At 46.9% G+C, this 18012-nt stretch overlaps 1 protein-coding gene across 2 annotated transcripts; it reads left to right on the forward strand.

Moving 5' to 3' along the window:
• The first annotated feature begins 277 nt into the window (after positions 1-277).
• On the forward strand, positions 278-14506 carry Lyrm9 (LYR motif containing 9). Of its 2 annotated transcripts, none has more exons than XM_042692239.1 (4): positions 278-342; positions 9172-9314; positions 11961-12053; positions 13361-14506. In XM_042692239.1, exons 2-4 carry the CDS (start codon positions 9189-9191, stop codon positions 13376-13378), a joined length of 237 nt encoding a protein of 78 aa, XP_042548173.1. In that variant the 5' UTR covers positions 278-342; positions 9172-9188; the 3' UTR covers positions 13379-14506. The 2 variants fall into 2 exon arrangements, with proteins under 2 accessions (XP_042548173.1, XP_042548172.1); XM_042692238.1 differs by having other exon boundaries at positions 313-342; positions 9177-9314.
• The last annotated feature ends 3506 nt before the right edge of the window (positions 14507-18012 follow it).

Here is an 18012-nt window from a genome sequence, read left to right on the forward strand (position 1 = left end):
CGTCCCCCCTACGCAGGACTTTTTGCACTCATTTGCGCTCATCTCGAACTCGCCTAGAATTTTAGCACCGTCCACACTTCGGGTTGGGAGGGCCCGCTTGCTTTTTCCCTTGGATGGGGTCGGAATCTGAACTGAGAATCCACACCCAGTAGGACTCCCAGTTCCCTCTGCCGCCGGTAGAGGGCGCCGGATGCACGGCCGCCCAGCAGGGGCGGGGCTGCGCTGGCCGCTGCCGCGCAGGCGCATGCGTCGTCATCGTCGTCGCCGCCTCCGCCGCCGCTGCCGCCGCCGGCGTCCCTCCCGCCGCCGCGGCGTCCGGGTTGGCGTCCCCAGTGGAGGCCGGTGAGGCGCGCCGCGCAGGCCGAGGGCGGGGGGCGCGGGGGCAGCGGCGATCTGAGCGCCCCCCTACACACACACCAGGGCGGCGTGGGGTGGGGGAGCGGTCTGGGGATGTGGAGGTCACTGGTGTGTCCCAGGACCCGTGTGGATGCCTTAGGGGCCATCCGTGCCGCCCCTTGGGCCTGAAGGCCGGGTGCACCTGTCGTAGGCCTCACCCTGGGTCTGCTCGCAGGGGCAGAGGAAGGGGTGACGGGGAAGGGGGTGCGCCGCCGGGCCCACTGCAGACAAGCCCATGGCCTGGCACACAACCTCGAGGTCAGCCTTAGGTTGCTCCTTTTGAAACAAAGGACACGTGCCCCCCCCCCACACCTCTGGAGGAGCACCCCGTTACCCGACCTGGGGTGACCTTCATATCTTGATGGAGGTCAAGCCACCTTCACTCTGTGGCCAGAACCCTTCAGCAGTTAGGATTCATCCTTTAAAAAAAAAAAATTACAATTTTTTGGGGGATATGTAACACACAGTTCATTGATTTAAAATCCGTTCATTTGACATCCTGTCATGTGCAGAGTTGTGCATCTGTCACCATCTTAGAACATGAAACACAACCTCTAGCCGGAGCCCCCATCTCTTCCCATTACCCCATCCCTTCCCATCCCCCATCTCTTCCCATTACCCCCATTTCTTCCCATCCCCCATCTCTTCCTATTACCCCATCCCTTCCCATCCCCCATCTCTTCCCATTACCCCCCATTTCTTCCCATTACCCATCCCCATCTCTTCCTATTCCCCCCATCTCTTCACATCCCCCATCTCTTCCCATTACCCCCCATTTCTTCCCATTACCCACCCCTATCTCTTCCTATTCCCTCCATCTCTTAAGTGGCCCAAACCATAGAGTACTGATTATTTCTCTACTTTGTGTCCTTGTAGACTTTCCTGTCATTTCATATAAATTGAATCATATTTTGTAGCACCTTGACTGGCTTCATGCACTTAGCATGTTTTCAAGCTCACCCTTGTTGTAGCATTTCTTTCTATTGCAGAATATTCTATTGTATGCATGTTTTATCCACGCAGTATTATATATAATATATATTATATATTATTATCCAGGCAGTATTATAATTCATTTGAATAACTCACCACCAACTGCCAGACCTCTGGCTATGGCACTGTGGATAAAGAACACTCTACAGAGGTTTTGATGAAAGGGATTGATGGGATGTGTTTGGGTGGCAAGGTGGGGAATGGTCTGGAAGGAGAGAGCTTGCCATAAGATGGCCCCAGCCAGGGATTGGTATAAAGTTGAGACTGAAGGTTGTGTAATAGCCATGAAGAGAGCTGAAGTTGGGGTGTGAGAGACTGGAGAACTTGACCATTTCTGTAAAGAGACACTGAAGGTGGGAGGATTTCAGCCCTGTTTCTAACGGGGAGACTCTAGATGACAGAAGGCACCTTGGAGTGGATGGCAGCAGGGAGCAAAATAATTCTTAATGTTCAGCTTTCTCCCATCAAGAAGAGTCTTTGCATATTTAAAGAATGGCTGGTGCAGGTTTAATTTAGCTTTTGTCTGTGCTCTGTAGGGCATCGTTTCTGGTAATTTTCTGCAGCTCTATTCTTTCCTCCCTCTCTTCCTCTCCCCACCTCTCTTTCTCTTTCTTTCTAAATATATGACTTTTCCCAACTTATTTTTAGGTGTTTTGTGTTTGGGCACAGGTTAGGGAAGAGACAATAGGATTCAATGGGTTTGTACTCCTCTGCCAGCGATACCACTTGACTCCCAGGAAATTCCCTTTGTGATTTTTTTTTTTTTTTGTCCCTTCACTCTTTTCCTCATTTTGGATTTTGTAAGGTTTTAAAATCATCTCCTAGTTGCCTCTTTATGTAAGTGACATAAGTCTTTGGAAAAAAAATCTGTATGTAGGGGGCACTCCTATGTCTCTCAAAATCACAGAGCAGGGCTTTGAGGAATAGTAGATAATAGTGGGCAAGAACTTTTATGAATTCATTAGCTTGGTCCTCACAGAAGCCCTGCAAGAATTTTCTGTGTAGTCCTCAGCCCTGATCAGGTAAGTCTGGTTAGTGTTTGCATGGCCTGGCCAGTCATTTTCCTCTAGTAGTAGGGAAGGGCATGGGCTTTGGAATCAAATAGACTTAGCTTCATATTCTCACCTTACTATCAATGAGTTGTGTGAGTTTCTTAACTTCTTGGAGCCTTAGTTTCCTCATGTATATAATGAGGCTAAAGCAGGAGACAAGGAAGTAGATTTCCCAAGGGTCCATGGAGAAGATATCTTTGAAAGGGATGTCAGAACCTCCTGAGAGAGGAGCAGAGAATGTAGTCCAAGCTGCATTCCCTGAATTCCCAGGCCAAGGGGCATGAGCCACTGCCCTCAGAGCTGCTCTGAACCCAGCAACCTGTTTTGTTTTTCCATTGGCAGCACGGTTGAGGGTGATCTGTGGGAAAGGGTGTGTCCAAAGCAGGTGAGAGGGAGAAAAGCACACCTTGTGGCTAGTTATGTTGGCATAGGGATGACTGAAGGCCATAATGGCTGGTTTTGGATAATAAGAAACTGGACTTGCAGGAAGTTAAATAAAGCATTAGCTCCAAAGGGCAGAGCTCAGACCAATGAGTAGAATATTTTATTAACATGTATCAGTTATATGAAATAATGTTTCATTATGACATTTTTATATGCATATAATATATATTGATCAAAATTCTGTCTCAGCTATGAGTAGAATTTTAGTTAGAACCGGAGGGACTTCTCAATAGCTTAAAGTGGAAGGGAAACTGTCTGATGGCAAACCTGACTTCTGCTTCTTAAATAGCTGGGATGCCAGGCATGAATCACCACTTTTGGCCTTATACTCCTTTGTGTATGTGTGCGTGTGTGCACACACACACACACACACACACCCTGGTCTTGGGGCTTGAACTCAGGGCCTGGACACTGTCCCTGAGTTTTTGAGGTTTTTTGTCAGTCATGTAGTGTGAACTGTGGGCCTGGGCACTGTCCCTCAGCTCTTCAGCTCAAGACTAGCGGTCTGCCACTTGGGCCACAACACCACTTCCGGCTTTTTCTGCTTATGTGGTGCTGAGGAATGAAACCCAGGGCCTAATGCATTCGAGACAAGCACTTTACCACTGAGCTGCCTTCCCAGCCCCAGTCTCAGACTCTTGAGTAGCTAGGGTTACGGGCATGAGCCACCAGCACCTGGCTTGATTTTTTTTTCCTCATTACTTATGTAAGTATATATAAAATCATTACTATAAAAAGGTACCAGCCCATGTACTGCTTAACATACTTTTCCATATTTGTCTTTCATTTTGGGAATTTACAGTGACTATGGAAGTGAGGAGGGGTTATTAATGGTTTCAGGAAGGACAGGAAGACCCTGAAAGAGTGACAGAGTTGACACAAGTTCATGTTTCAAGAATGAGTCACTTCTTAGTGATGGGAAGGAAATAGGCTGGAAGATGATAGAGAAGCCATCTTCACTGCAACAGTGGAGATATGATTGAGTCTAAAGCAAGAGGTGGGGCAAATTTAAGAGGCATATCGAGGTAGAATTTGATAGGACTGGCTTGGAGATTGAGCAAGGAGGGGGAGTTGCATGGACTCTGATGATTTTAGTTTGGTTGTCTGAGTGATAGAGTTGGGAGGCAGAGATCAGGCCCAAAAGACAGGGTAAGAGAAGCAAGCAGTTCCAAGGTCCCGGGGTTTGACTAGAGCAATGGTACTGTGAGGTTCGTTGCCCCTTAAATAATAGCCAACCCACACTTTAAATTAAATTAAATCATCTTTAGTTTAGCTCTTCTAAGTGGACCCACACATGTAGTCTCTACTAGTTATTACTGAGAATGACTAAGTATTATAATTGAGCTGAAAATAATCTACCCGCCCATACTTGCCGGGTTGGTTACTAAGTATTGCTTGGGTTTTTAAGTAATGAAATAAAGTTGTGCTCTTTCCAAATGTTAATTTTGAGGACTGCAGATGGTAACCATCTGTTCCACGACTAGCATTTTACAATATTTGATTAGCACTTTATATAGTTTGGGGAAGCCTGCCAGGGGAGTCTTCCTGTCACGTTGGGGGCTTTGGTTCACTTGTCCTCTGTGGTTGCCCTTGAAATTCTTGACCACCATTGTAGACGGGGTCCTTCGATGGTTGGGCAACAGTGTGGCTCATCAGACAGGTGCTGTGATGTGTCAGAGTAGGAGGAACTAAAGGAGCCCTGTCCTACGGAAACTTCCTCCCCTCCAGAACCCTTGCTGCTCATCACGTAAGTACAATTGATGAGGTTTGGATTTGTCCATCTGAAGACCCTTTGCGTTGCAGAGAGAAAACAAAACCCATGCTCTGGACTGGCTCAGGTATTGAGAAGTCTAGATTTGGGGCAACCTTCAGGTGAAGGGCTTTAGGCCTCAAATGAGTTCTCTGGATTTGGTTTCTCTCAGGGTCTCTTTCCTTCTAGTGAGGCTTCAGTCACAAGATTAAGGAGACAAAAACAAAAACCAAAAACAACAATAAAAAAAAAACACCAGAAAGAGGAGGTAATATGACTTCCCCTGAGAGACCATCTAGCTCTCTAGTGGGAAATGTCTGGAGTACTTTCCCTACTACACTGGTGGTCAGATTCTCTCTGACTGGATTAGTTTCCAGCACCTGTCATCTATGGACCAATCCCTGGGCTCATACAGATGCAGGGCTGGGATTGGCCAGGTGAGCAGAGAAATGGAATTAGTGTGCTCTGAGTGCAGATAGGGGTTATGACCAGAAGAGAGACAGGATGATGGGAGGTAGGGGAGGGTGAGTAGCAGTCCCTCATCCTCAAGAGCAGGAGCCCTGAGAACCATGAGCAATTAGCTAATTTAGCTGCAGAGAGAGATATTTATTGTTGCTGGGGAGATAATCTGCTGGAAATGGAACAAAAGAGCCTCTAAATTGTTCCTTATTAAGTGTCTTTTCTCAGTATAAAGGGTGTCAGGGTTAGTGTCTGCCTTTCTCCTGGGGAGGGGTGTAAGGGTGGGATTGTCTTTCTATTTGTTTGTTGCTTTAAAACAAATGCCAGCCAATCTTGGGGAGCCTCTTTCATGGAGGGGAAATCTGTTGGGAGGAGACAGTACAGTGATGCGATTCAGTTCAGTGGAAAGGTCTGAAGCCTGCTTTGGGCCAGGCTCATCCTGGAGGAGCCACCCACTGGCATGGCCACAGACAAGTCCTGGCTGTGAGAAATGCCACCATGAATGAGGCATTGCAGCCCCAAGGAGGAAAGAAGCCCAGGGAGGAACAGTCAGGGACGGTTTCCTGGGTAAATGATACTAAGCTGGATCTGGAAGAATGAATGAAATCCTCCACTTTGAGGGGACAGGGAAGGGAGGTCCTGCTCAGGGAGCTGCATATTAAAAGGCACCAAGAGGTGATATCTTTGACGGTGTTGGTGATCTGAAAGCCTTCCTATGCCTGACGGGTGTGCCCAGGACACTGGTTCTAGAGCTTGTTTAGTGTGAGTGTGAAGGAGACTGATACTGGGCAGGATGCTGCGGCGGAGGAGACTCAGGGGGGAGGGTGGGGTTTGGGCATGGAGAGGGGGTGGTTATGGGTTGGGATGTAGCTCAATGGCAAAGCACTTGCCTAGTGGGTACAACATCCTGGGTTCGATTCCCTAGTACCAAAAGAAAAGAGACAAGAAATAACCCCAAATAGGGCTTTGTTTGTTTGTTTCTGTTTTTGTGTGTGTGTGTTGTTGTTCTTTTTTTTTTTTTTAATAAAGAGAAGCAAGTCCTTATGTTCTAGAATCTACCATTTAGAAACATCTATACTTTCCTGGTTTCCTTAAAAAAAAAAGTTCAGGCTATAGTTGTGGAATTTTGTGGGGAGAGCACATATAACATAGAGGTTAAAAAATATGGTCTGTGGTGTGGTGAAGGAAGGACATCGAATGTTTTCACCATAAGGAAATGATAAACGGTTGGAGGAAACCGACGTTTCACCTGATTTACATTTCACATAACGCAAACATGCTGTGAAGTAGCACGTGATAGTCTATAAATTTTATGTTTTCTGTATTGCCTAAAAATAAATTTAACAAAGGAAAAACCTATGGACTATCTAGACACAAAAGAAAGCATGCTGCACCATTCCATTTATATAAAAGTCTAGGAAATGCAAATGAATTGCAGTGATGGAAAGTAGCTCCGTGGTTGCCTGGGGACAGGGAAGTGAGGAGGATGGGAGAGAGGGATTACAGAGGAACTAGGCAATTTTGGGGGCGGTGTCTATGTTCATCCTTCATTATCTTGATGATTTCTCAGGTATGAGTATATGTCATCACTTACTGAATGGTGCACTTTAAATATGTGCATTGATTGTATGCCAACAGCAGCCCAGAGACATGGGGTTTTGTTTTGATTTGGTTTTTAATTAGTAATTATTTTTGTGCTAGTACAGGGGCTCGAACTCAGGGTCCTTGAGCTCTCTTTTAGCTTTCTACTCAAGGCTGGTATTCTACCACTTGAGCCTTTTGCTGGTTAATTGGAGATAAGAATCTCATAGACTTTTCTCTCTCAGCCATCTTTGAACCACAACCCTCATATCCCAGGTTCCTGAGCATATAGGATTACAGGTATGAGCCTGGTGGGTTTTTGTTTTGTTTTAGGGCTTGAACTCAGTGTCTGGGCACTGTCCCTGAGCTTTTGTGCTCAAGGCTAGCCCTCTACCACTTGAGCCACCGTTCTACTTCTGGCTTTTTTTTTTTTGGTGCTTAATTGATGTAAGACTGTTATGGACTTTCCTGTCTGGACTGACTTTTGAATCATGATCCTCAGATCTCAGCCTCCTAAATAGATAGGATTACAGGCGTGAGCCACTAGCACCTGGCCTCAGTCCTATCTTTCATCAGCTGTGTCATCTTGAGCAAGTTACCAGATCTGTGTGTGTTTGTTTTTATTATTTATTTATTTCTTCATTTATTTATTTATTTTATTGGTCGTGGGGCTTGAACTTTGGGCTTGGGCGCTGTCCCTCAGCTCTTCAGCTCAAGGCGAGCATTCTAACACTTGAGCCACAGTGGCACTTCCAGTTTTCTAGTGGTTTATTGGAGATAAGAGTTTCACAGACTTTCCTACCCAGGCTGGCTTTGGACCAAGATCCTCAGATCTCAGCCTAACTGAGTAGCTAGGATTTGAGGCGTGAGCCACCGGCGCCCGGCCAGATCTGTGTTTATGTATGCATTAATATAACAGTGCTGGGGCTGGGAAGGTGGCTCAGTGGTAGAGTACTTGCCTTGTATGCATGAGGCCCTAGGTTCGATTCCTCTGCACCACATAAGCAGAAAAAGCTGGAAGTGGTATTGTGGCTCAAGTGGTAAAGTGCTAGCCTTGAGCTGAAAAGCTGAGGGACAGCACCCAGGCCCAGAGTTCAGGCCCCATGACCAGCAAAAAAAAAAAATAATAAATAAATAAAAAAGCAGTGCTCATTGATATTAGTAGCAGTACAATCATGCCTGGGCTTCACCATGGTGATTTTATGTTCAGTTGCTTCTTCACATTGTACTTCCCCAAATTATGTTTCTCAAACTTGACCTTGTATATGACTATTGGTTGGAAGGGTGCTAACTGGAATATGAGATTAATTTTTTTTCCATCGATTATGGGGCTTGAACTCAGGGCCTGGGCACTGTCAAGTTTTTTTGCTCAAGGCGAGCACTCTACCACTTTGAGCCACAGCTCTACTTCCAGTTTTCTGGTGGTTAATTGCAGATAAGAGTCTCACGGACTTTCTTGCCTGGCTGCCTATGCTGGCTTTGAACCACAATTCTCAGATCTCAGCCTCTTGAGTCACTAGGATTACAGGTGTGAGCCACTGGCACCCAGCCTGAGACGAATTCTATTTATTTATTTATTTATTTATTTTGGTGGTGGGACTTGAACTCTGGGCCTGGGTACTGTCCTTCAGCTCTTTAGCTAAAGGTGAATGCTCTACCACTTGAGCCACAGCTCCGCTTCCAGTTTTCTGGTGGTTAATTGGAAATAAGAGTCTCATGGACTTTCCTGCCCGGGCTGGCTTTGAACCGCAATCCTCAGATCTCAGCCTCCTGAGTAGCTAGGATTATAGGCCTGAGCCACCAGTGCCCTGCTAGCCTGAGACTAATTCTGACCAGCTTCTTGCCATGGCTGTGATACTGGTGTGGGGGTCACACTTTGAGTAGCTGGGCATAGGGCTTTTGGGCCTTTCTCCCTTCTCTGGTCTCTCTTGGATGGGCCTGCTTGCTCTTTGATTGCCTCTCAGGACCACCAGCCTTGTGTCCCCACCTTCTTCTGTGGGTGCCATCGTTGCATCCACTACCTCCAGAAAGAAGATGCCGGGCTGGGAAGATGGCTCAGTGGTAGAGCGCTTGCCTTGCATGCCTGAGGCCCTGGGTTCGATTCCTCAGCACCACATAAGCAAAAAGAAAAAAGCCGGAAGTGGCACTGTGGCTCAAGTGGTAGAGCGCGCTAGCCTTGAGCTGAAGAGCTGAGGGACAGCGCCCAGGCCCAGAGTTCAGGCCCCACGACCGGACCCAAAAAAAAAAAAAAAAAACACAGAAAGAAGATGCCAGGGCTGGTTGTACATCTTCCTGCGTTTGTCCAGGGCCTTGAGAACCTGCTCTGGGTGGAGATTTCAATGGGTTGAGTATCCAGCTGTAGCCATAGTGCAGGCTCCTCAAGAGGGTGGGCCACGAGAAGGCACACAAGCCTGAGTGCTACATTAGGCCTGCTCCAGACATGGTTGGCACCAGACTTGCCTTGAGGCTTGAGAACTGATGTTGTTTGTTTTCTAGGACAGAGGTGCTGGTGTATGGCCCCGCTGCCCGGGGCAGAGCTGGTCCAGAGGCCGCTGCAGCTCTACCGATACTTGCTGCGCTGCTGCCGTCAGCTGCCGACCAAGGGTATACAGGAACACTACAAACATGCTGTCAGGCAGGTGTGTGCTGTGGCTTCCTTGAATGGGGACCTACTGGGGAGCCGGAAGCCAGGGTATAGGGCAGTGTTTCAGGTGGGAGTAAGGCTGGGCAGTTTGGCGAAAGCCACAGGAAAGCAATGCTGGGCAGCCTGGCTCCTCTCCAGTCAACAGTTTCATCATCTGGCATGCCTGAGCTGTGCCAGGACACAAATCAACTGAGCGGGTACTGAAAGAGACTATAGAACACATGTCATTTTGCCAGCAGTGCACGTGAACTTCATCATAAGCAAACATCAAGTAAATCCAAGTGGAGAGACCGGCTACCACGCCGCATACTCGCCTGTACTTTTTGGAGTATCAGTTTTGCCAGCTATGATAGCTCAGGCCAGTGATCCCAGTGTCAGGAAATCGAGGCAAGAGGATTGTGAGTTTGAGGCTCGCCTGTGCTACACAGTGATACTGTATCTCAAAAAGCTGAAAAAAAAAAAAAAAACAGTTTCATGAAGCACAAAGCAATAGCTCTTCTGACTGGGCACTGGTAGCTCACGCCTGTAATCCTAGCTACTCAGGAGGCTGAGATCTGAGGATCACAGTTCAAAGCCAGCCCGGGCAGAAAACTCCGTGAGACTCTTCTCTCCAATAGACCACCAGAAAACCGGAAGTGGAGCTTTGGCTCAAGCGGTAGAGCACTCACCTTGAGCTGAAGAGCGCAGGGACAGCGCCCAGGCCCAGAGTTCAAGCCCCACGACCGACAAAAAAAAAAAAGTAATAGAGCATTAGCCTTGAGCGAAAGAGCTCAGGGACAGCACCAAGGCTCCGAGTTCAAGCCCTACAACTGCGGGGGGGGGGGGGGGGGAAGCAAGCTCAAGGACAATGCCCAGACCCCGAGTTCAAGCCCCAGTACTGGCAAAAAATAAAAATACCAAAACGGAAGACAAAAGTAGCTATTCTGACTCTAAGTCTTAGTCCTGCTTGGATCCTGAACCAGAAACAACTGCTGCTGCTGCTGCTGCTGCTTTCTGCTGCTGCTGCTTCTGCTGCTGCTGCTGCTGCTGCTTCTTTCTTCTTCTTCTTCTTCTTCTTCTTCTTCTTCTTCTTCTTCTTCTTCTTCTTCTTCTTCTTCTTCTTCTTCTTCTCCTCCTCCTCCTCCTCCTCCTCCTCCTCCTCCTCCTCCTCCTCCTCCTCCTCCTCCTCCACCTCCTCCTCCTCCTCCTCCTCCACCTCCTCCTCCTCCTCCTCCTCCTCCTTCTCCCCATCCCCCTCTTCTTCCTCCTTTCCCCTCCCCTTCTCTTCTCCCCCTCCTCTCCCCTCCCCCTCCCCTCCTCCACCTCCTCCCCTCTCCTCTCCCCTTCCTATAGTTTTGCTATGTTACTCAAGTGACCGCAAACTAGAGATCATCTTGCATTTACCTCCTAAATGCTGTGATTACAGGCATGTGCTACCACACTCGACTAATAATTTTTTGTTAGTGCTGGGGACTAAATGAAAGCCCTTGTTCTCCTTAGGCTTGTGCTCTATCACTGAGCTACATTTCCAGCCCAGTTTTTTTTTTTTAGACTTTTCTTGAAAACCTTCAGTAAGAAAGCATCTTCAAATAAAAAGTGAAAGTAAAATTCATATAAACATAATATGGAAAGTACAGAAACATTGAGCCGGCTACTTGTAGCTCATGCCACCTACTCCGGAGGCCGAGATCCGGAGGACCACAGTGATGCCAAGCAGGGTAGTCTAAGAGACTTCATTTCCAAAGTAGCAAGCAAAAAGCAGGGGTGGATATAGGGCTTAAATGGTAGCATCCCTTAAACCATGAACAAGCAAAGCAAACGTGTAAGCTCAGTACCAGAGACAACAGTACCAGAAACAACAATAAAAAAAAAAAAAAAAAAAAGTGGACAACAGCATTCTGTGCTCTGCTTTGGGCTTGGCTGGATTTTTCCAAAGCCACCATCCCTGGCTCCCCTCCCTTCCCTGCTTGACAGTGCCTTTCTCCCCAGACCCCCCACCTCTGCCTCCAGGGCAGATCCCAAGCCCCGAGCCTAGAGGTCTCACTGAGATGAAAGGGACTTCCTGGGAAGAGCACATAAAACAAGGGCAGGAAAGTTTCTCTTCTGGCCTAATCACCTGCTCCCTAACCTTTAGGCCCAGGGAGCCACTCTCCTTTTCATCTGCCCCTCTGGCTGGATTACCACTTTTGTGGTCTCACAGATTAGGATTCAAATGCTGTTGCCTAGCAATTCTAATCTCTGTTTCTTCACCTCTGTATGGGATAATCAAATCTTGCAAGTTAAAAGGTGCTGAGTTGAAGGAAGTAGCTGTTTTGCCTAGGTTTGTGTTCTAAAGCTGCCAGCTGTGTGGATTTTGCCTCATCCTATTTCTTTTTTTTTTCTTTCTTTTTTTGGGGAGGTGGGTCGGTCGTGGGGCTTGAACTCTGGGCTTGGGTGCTGTCCCTGCACTCTTCAGCTCAAGGCATGCGCTCTACCCCATGAGCCACAGCGCCACTTCTGTTTTTTTGGTGGTTTATTGGAGATAAGAGTCTCACGAATTTTTCTGCCCAGGCTGGCTTTGAACGGTGATCCTCAGATCTCAGCTTCCTGAGTAGCTAGGATTACAGGCATGAGCCACTGGCACCCGGTGCCTCATCCTATTTCTTTCTGTCAAAACTTCCAGAGTTTCCGGGTTCATTCAGATGAAGACAATCCAGAGAGAATCCAGCAGATTATTAAGAGAGCCATTGAAGATGCCGACTGGGTCATGAATAAAGTAAGTACTTAGCTTGAGCCTCTCCACCTGCCATTCTGGGAGCTGGTGCTGTAATTTCCATGACCACCAGGGGTCGCCTGGACCACACAGTTGAGAAGAAGCAGCAGGGAAGGGAATCTCACCAGCTGCTCAAGTCCTCCAAAGCTAAAAAGGGATTTCTTCAGGTTGCATCAATTTTTGGGAAGGTCGAATGAAGGGGTTCCCTTAATCCTTCAAGCAGTGCTGAATGAGCTGAGGGCGCAGGAGGAGAGAGGGAGAACAATAGTAGTCTTCATGGCCATCACCCAAAGGGCAGTTATCTTGGGGGTGACTCCCTTTCTGGGGGTGTCCACACTGCAGCAGAGTTACTGAGGATGTGTCTGTCTAGTTGGAGGAAGACAGTGAATTAGGAACGTAGTTAGTATTACAATGACCTCAAGATGTGGGATTCAGGATCCATTTGTGAAAACTAAGTGATTTGGCTGGGGGTATAGTTTACTATTACAGTGCTTGTCTAGAATGTATAGGACCCTCAGCTCTCCAGAGAGAGAGAGAGAGAGAGTCAAAGACAGACACAGAGAGAACACACTAGTTTAGCAGATGGCTGAGGGTTCTCTTTTGCCTGAAAAATTTTCCCCCAAGCAAGACTCAGCTTAAAGGGAAGAATGAGGGCTGGGAATGTGGTTTAGTGGTAGAGTGCTTGCCTAGCATGCATGAAGCCCTGGGTTTAATTCCTCAGTACCACATAAACAACAGCAAAAAAGACCAGAAGTGGCGCTGTGGCTCAAGTGGTAGAGTGCTAACCTTGAGCACAGAGAGGCCCAGACCCTGACTTCAAGCCCCAGTACTGGCAAAAAAAAGAAGAATGCGCGAATACAATGTTCTAAGTCTACTGTCCTTAGTTTCCTTATTCTCCTCCTTCCATCCCCATCAGCTACTTTTTGTACTGAAGAGGATCTGGGCACGAACTGGAGACGTGACTATCTAGAGCCTCCTGACTGGGCTCCCCACTGTGGGCAACCCATGTCACCAGCACTGGAGATTTCTTTTTTTGGGGGGGGGGGGGGTCTGGTCGTGGGGCCTGAACTCTGGGCCTGGGCGCTGTCCCTCATCTCTTCAGCTCAAGGCTAGCACTCTACCACTTGAACCACAGCGCCACTTCTGGCTTTTTTGTTTTTGCTCATGTGGTGCTGAGGAATCGAACCCAGGGCCTCATGTATGCAAGGCAAGCGCTCTACCACTGAGCCACCGTCCCAGCCCATGGAGATTTCTTAAGTCCTTTTTCCCACTAGCTTGACTTACCCACTTCTCTTCTCTCTGTCTTACAGTACAAAAAACACAGTTGAGAACCCAGATCCCAAAGTGAAGCTGTCCTGGACATTTGAAATCAAGGAGCTGCTCTTTTTCTGGAACTAAGCAACACAGTTCTGGAATATTCTTTGGCCCTGTTGGCTTCAAGAACAAGAAATCAGAGGCAGGAGAAGTTGACCTTTCTCTGACAGCTCATTTTGCCCCGGCCATGTTTCCTGCATCCTTTATGTTTGCCCTTCCAGCTAGTAACAATGTGAAGTATGGGGAGAATGCGGTGTTTTTTTGTTTCTTCTCTGTGTTTTTCATTTTTGTCTTTTTGTTTTTCTACTTTGCCCTGAAGGTGTTTCACTTATTCTGGAGGTCCTTTTACCATACTCTGAGCCCCAGAGAAGATGTCCCCTTAGGTGGTCGCCTATACAGAGAAAAGAGAATGGGCCTTCGAACCAGGCAGATCTGGATTTGAAGCCCAGCCGCAATGCTTCTCTAGGGTATCTCCTGTGAGCTCAGTTTACTCCATGGTGTGGAGGAACAGCATGATGTTGAAATGCCTAACGTGGGGTATGGTACACAGGGTATGGCATCCTAACTTCGGCTCCCTGCCCCTGCCCATATGGCAGATCTCTGCATAACTCTGCTCTAGCTCCTTTCGTGAGGTCTCAGTGATTGGTTTGTGGTTTGTGAGCTTGTCCTGTCCCCGCTTGGAGCCTCAGAACCCTCACAGCTATGCCATGCCCAGTCTGCCAAGGATCTACACTTCTTGACCCCATCCCTCCGTGCCAGGGAAATAGACGCCCTGGTCCTTGCCATCAAAGCATTGACAGTGTCCGTGAATGTTCTGTAAAGTAGGAAGGAGGCCAGAGCAATCTCAGTAGATGTTGTCAGGTTCGGGCTCTGTGAATTGGCAGTCTGTCCTTCCTGGCCTTTCTGGCTTTGCTCCTGTCTTGGAAGGATGAAAGAAAGGAGAGGATGGCGGATCTGGGCTGGAGCTGGTTGAGCAGCCAGAGGATTCAGGGAAGACACACTGGGACAGGAGCATCCCCAGGGGCAGCCAGCCAGGAGGATGTGCTTGCACGTTTGTGTCCTTGCAGTTCTGTAACTTAAAGTGCCATCTGTCTGTATAAACCTGAGTAACAAGTAATGGAGTAAATGTATCATTTATGAAAGCATTTGTCTTCTTCTTCCTCCTCTTCTTCTTCTTCTTCCTCCTCCTCTTCTTCGTCTTCTTCCTCCTCCTCCTTTTCCTCCTCCTCTTCCACCACTTCCTCCTTCTCCTCCTCCTCTTCTTTTTTTTTTTTTGCCAGTCCTGGGGCTTGAACTTAGGATCTGAGCACTGTCCCTGAGCTTCTTTTGCTCAAGGCTAGCATTCTACCACTTGAGCCACAGAGCCACTTCCGGCATTTTCTGTTTCTGTTTTACTGAGAAATGGGTCCCAGGGCGTCATGCATGTTAGGCAAGCACTCTACCACTAAGCCACATTCCCAGCCCTCAGAGCCCTTTGAGAAAGGGACTGTGACATCTAAGGCTGAGTCCTGTCACCAGCATGTATTCCTTGACCAGAACCCACTGTGCTGGGCCTTCATTCCCTCCCAGCCTTTCTTCTAGGCACAGGAAACCACAGCCCAAGGGAAAGATAATCAAGAGGTTGAGTAAATGTGGCTCAAAGGATATGGACTTCCATTCTTTCACAATTCTTTTTTTTCTGATTATATTATCATTATCATTATTATTCTTATTTTAAATTCTTTTCAGCCCTGGGACTTGAACTGAGAGCCTGGGCATTGTCCCTAAGCTCTTCTGTTCAAGTCCAGTGCTCTGTCACTTTGAGCCACAACTTCATTTCCGGTTTTCTGGTGGTTAATTGGAAATAAGAGTCTCACAGACTTTCTGACCCAGGTTGGCTTTGAACTGTGATCCTCAGATTTTGGCCTCCTGAGTAGCTAGGATTACAAGCATGAGCCACAGGTGCCTGGCTTTCTGAAGGTTTTAGTTCTTCCTGTTCCTGAATGAAAACTGGAACACACCCCACATTTTAAGGACCAACCTTAGGTTAAACCCAAAGCTATGGTTGCTTTTAAGTCACAACTCAGTTTGAATTTGTGAAGTGAAATGTCCCAGTCTTGCTGGGCATTGGTGGCTCATGCCTGTAAATTCTAGCTACTCAGGAAGCTGAGATCTGAGGATCGCAGTTCAAAGCCAGCCCGGGTCAGAAAGGCTGTGAGACTCTTATCTCTAATTAACTGCCAGGAAATCAGAAGTGGAGCTGTGGCTCAAAGCCATAGAACACTAATCTTGAGCAAAAGAGCTCAGGGACAGGCCCTAAGTTCAAGCACCACAGAAAAGAAAGAAAGAAAGGAAGAAGGAAAGAAAGAAAGGCCCAGTCTCAGATAAAAATACAATTTCAGAACCAAATTAGGGTTCCAGCTTCCTCTTCTTGCAGCTGGAAGGTGCCATCCAAGAAAGGGATGGTCGTCTTTGCCAGCTTAGGGGTGAGAATAGGGCAAAGGGGCAATCTAGGCAGAGTGCTACATTCAGGGAAAAGCATCTCTTGTCTAGAGCAACACCCCCCCACCCCTGCTGTGCCCAACAAGGGTGGCTCGCACCTGTAATCCTAGCTACTTAGGAGGCTGAGATCTGAGGATGGCGGTTCAAAGACAGTCCAGACAGTAAAGTCTTATGCCCAATTACCCACCAAAAAACTTAGAAGTGCAGCTATGGCTCAAATGGTAGAGGACTAACTTTGAGCAAAAAAGCTAAGGGACAATGCCCAGACACACACAAATAATACCAAACAAAGCACAAACAATGATGGGGCAGGCAGGCTTGCCATGAGGGAGGAGCTTGTTCACACCAGTGCTGTTGGTCCCTGTGATTATCTGAGACAGCCGCTGAACCCCCTGCTTTCCTGGTGGAGCACCATGTTTTGTAGAGACTATGTCTGACAAACTGGTCATGCAGACTTCATTACTTGACACACATCTTCTCAAAAATGAGATGAGCCAATCATGTCAAGGAAAACAACTGCCTGAACCATTCAAGTGGTTCGCTACTCACCCAAGTTGATCTTTCTACCACAGGCCAATGGGTGTGAATAAATAGACTACAAAGCGTTTCCATTTCCATGATGCAACTAACTTGTAAGAAACGGTCATTTACCAAGTTTTGGTATAGCACCCTGAAGAATATATAACATTTAAGAGGTTGAGGCAAAAGCATTATGAATTTGAAGCCAGGCTGCATAGCAAGACTATGAAAAAAAAAAAAAAAAAAGACAACTTGAAAAAGTTATTTGAAAAAATTCCAGCATTTCCTACATATAGATCTGTGAGGCCAGATTTTCTTCACATTCTTCAACACAGGCATTTTGCTCCAGGCTAAATGAAGCATGTGTCTTGTGGAGGTTTACAAAAACCCACAGGAATGCTGCCCTGCTCCCTAAATTTTTGGAAAGTAGTTATTTCTCATAAAGCATGTTGCTATGCAATAGATTTTGCTTGATTTTAAAATGAGCTAATAAAAATATAAAGTTCTGCCAGGTACTGGTGGCTCTGTAATCCTAGCTACTCAAACAACTGAGATCTGGGGATCTTGGTTTGAAGCCAGCCTGGGAAAGAAAGTCCATGAGACCCTTATCTCTAAATACGTGCCCCCCCCCCAAAAAAAAAAAAACTGGAGGTGGAGTTGCGGCTCAAGTGGTAGAGTACTAGCTTTGAGCAGAAAAGCTCAGGGACAGCACCCTGGCCCTGAGCTCAAGCCCAGGACCAGCACAAAAGTAAACCAGTAAGTAAACAAATAAATGAAATTCTTAGTTTTAAATTTTATATAAACAAAAAACAGTGGTAGAGCACTTACAAGCACAAGGTCCTAAGTTCAATCCCCAGTATTGAAAAAAAAAGAAAAAAGAAAACACCTCTCTAGGATCCTCAATAATGATTAATAATACAAAGGAGCCTGAGGCTATAAAGTTTGAAAAACTGGTCTTCTACAGTATAGTTTAGGCAGGTCTCTGTTGCAGGTCAAACTTATCTGACCCTAAATTCAGAGCCTTATTTTGGATTCCAACTGTATTTTGTTCTATTGACGTTAGACTATAAGGCTGGCACTTTGTAATGGAGTCTGTCATCTAGTAAGTTAATATTCAACAGCTTCATTTTCTCTGTTATTGTGCATTCATTCATAGATTTATTAATTAATCTAACCCACACTGAGCACCTTATATGGGCTGTGAATTTCATCTGTATCTTCATCCACATGGGGTCATATGTTTCAATCTGCTTTCCATATTGATCTGTATGGTTCCTAGATATGAATCAGAAGATTCCATTTTAGGGAGGTATGTTTGCTCCCCACCCCACAACCCGGGATCTAGAAATCTGTCTTTTAAAAAAATTCTTTCGCTGGGTGCCAGTGGCTCACACCTGTAATCCTAGCTACACAGGAGGCTGAGACCTGAGAGTCAAGGTTTGGAGCCAACCCAGGCATGAAAAACCTCTTATCACCAACAAACTACTCAGAAATGGTGCTATGGCTCAAGTGGTAGAGTGCTAGCCTTGGGCAAAAGAAACTCAAGGACAGTGCCTGGACCAGCACACACACACACACACACACACACACACACACACACACACACACACACACACACACACACACACACACACACACACACACACAC

Source organism: Dipodomys spectabilis, unplaced genomic scaffold (assembly GCF_019054845.1).
Source record: "Dipodomys spectabilis isolate Male_0828 unplaced genomic scaffold, ASM1905484v1 ptg000004l, whole genome shotgun sequence".
NCBI lineage: Eukaryota > Metazoa > Chordata > Mammalia > Rodentia > Heteromyidae > Dipodomys > Dipodomys spectabilis.

What these genes read in the sequence shown, in the direction of transcription:
- Lyrm9 (XM_042692239.1), top strand. Translation starts at nt 9,189, where the DNA reads ATGGCCCCGCTGCCCGGGGCAGAGCTGGTCCAGAGGCCGCTGCAGCTC. An exon ending in ACAAACATGCTGTCAGGCAG is followed by an intron (nt 9,315 to 11,960) that starts GTGTGTGCTGTG and finishes CAAAACTTCCAG; the next exon opens with AGTTTCCGGGTTCATTCAGA.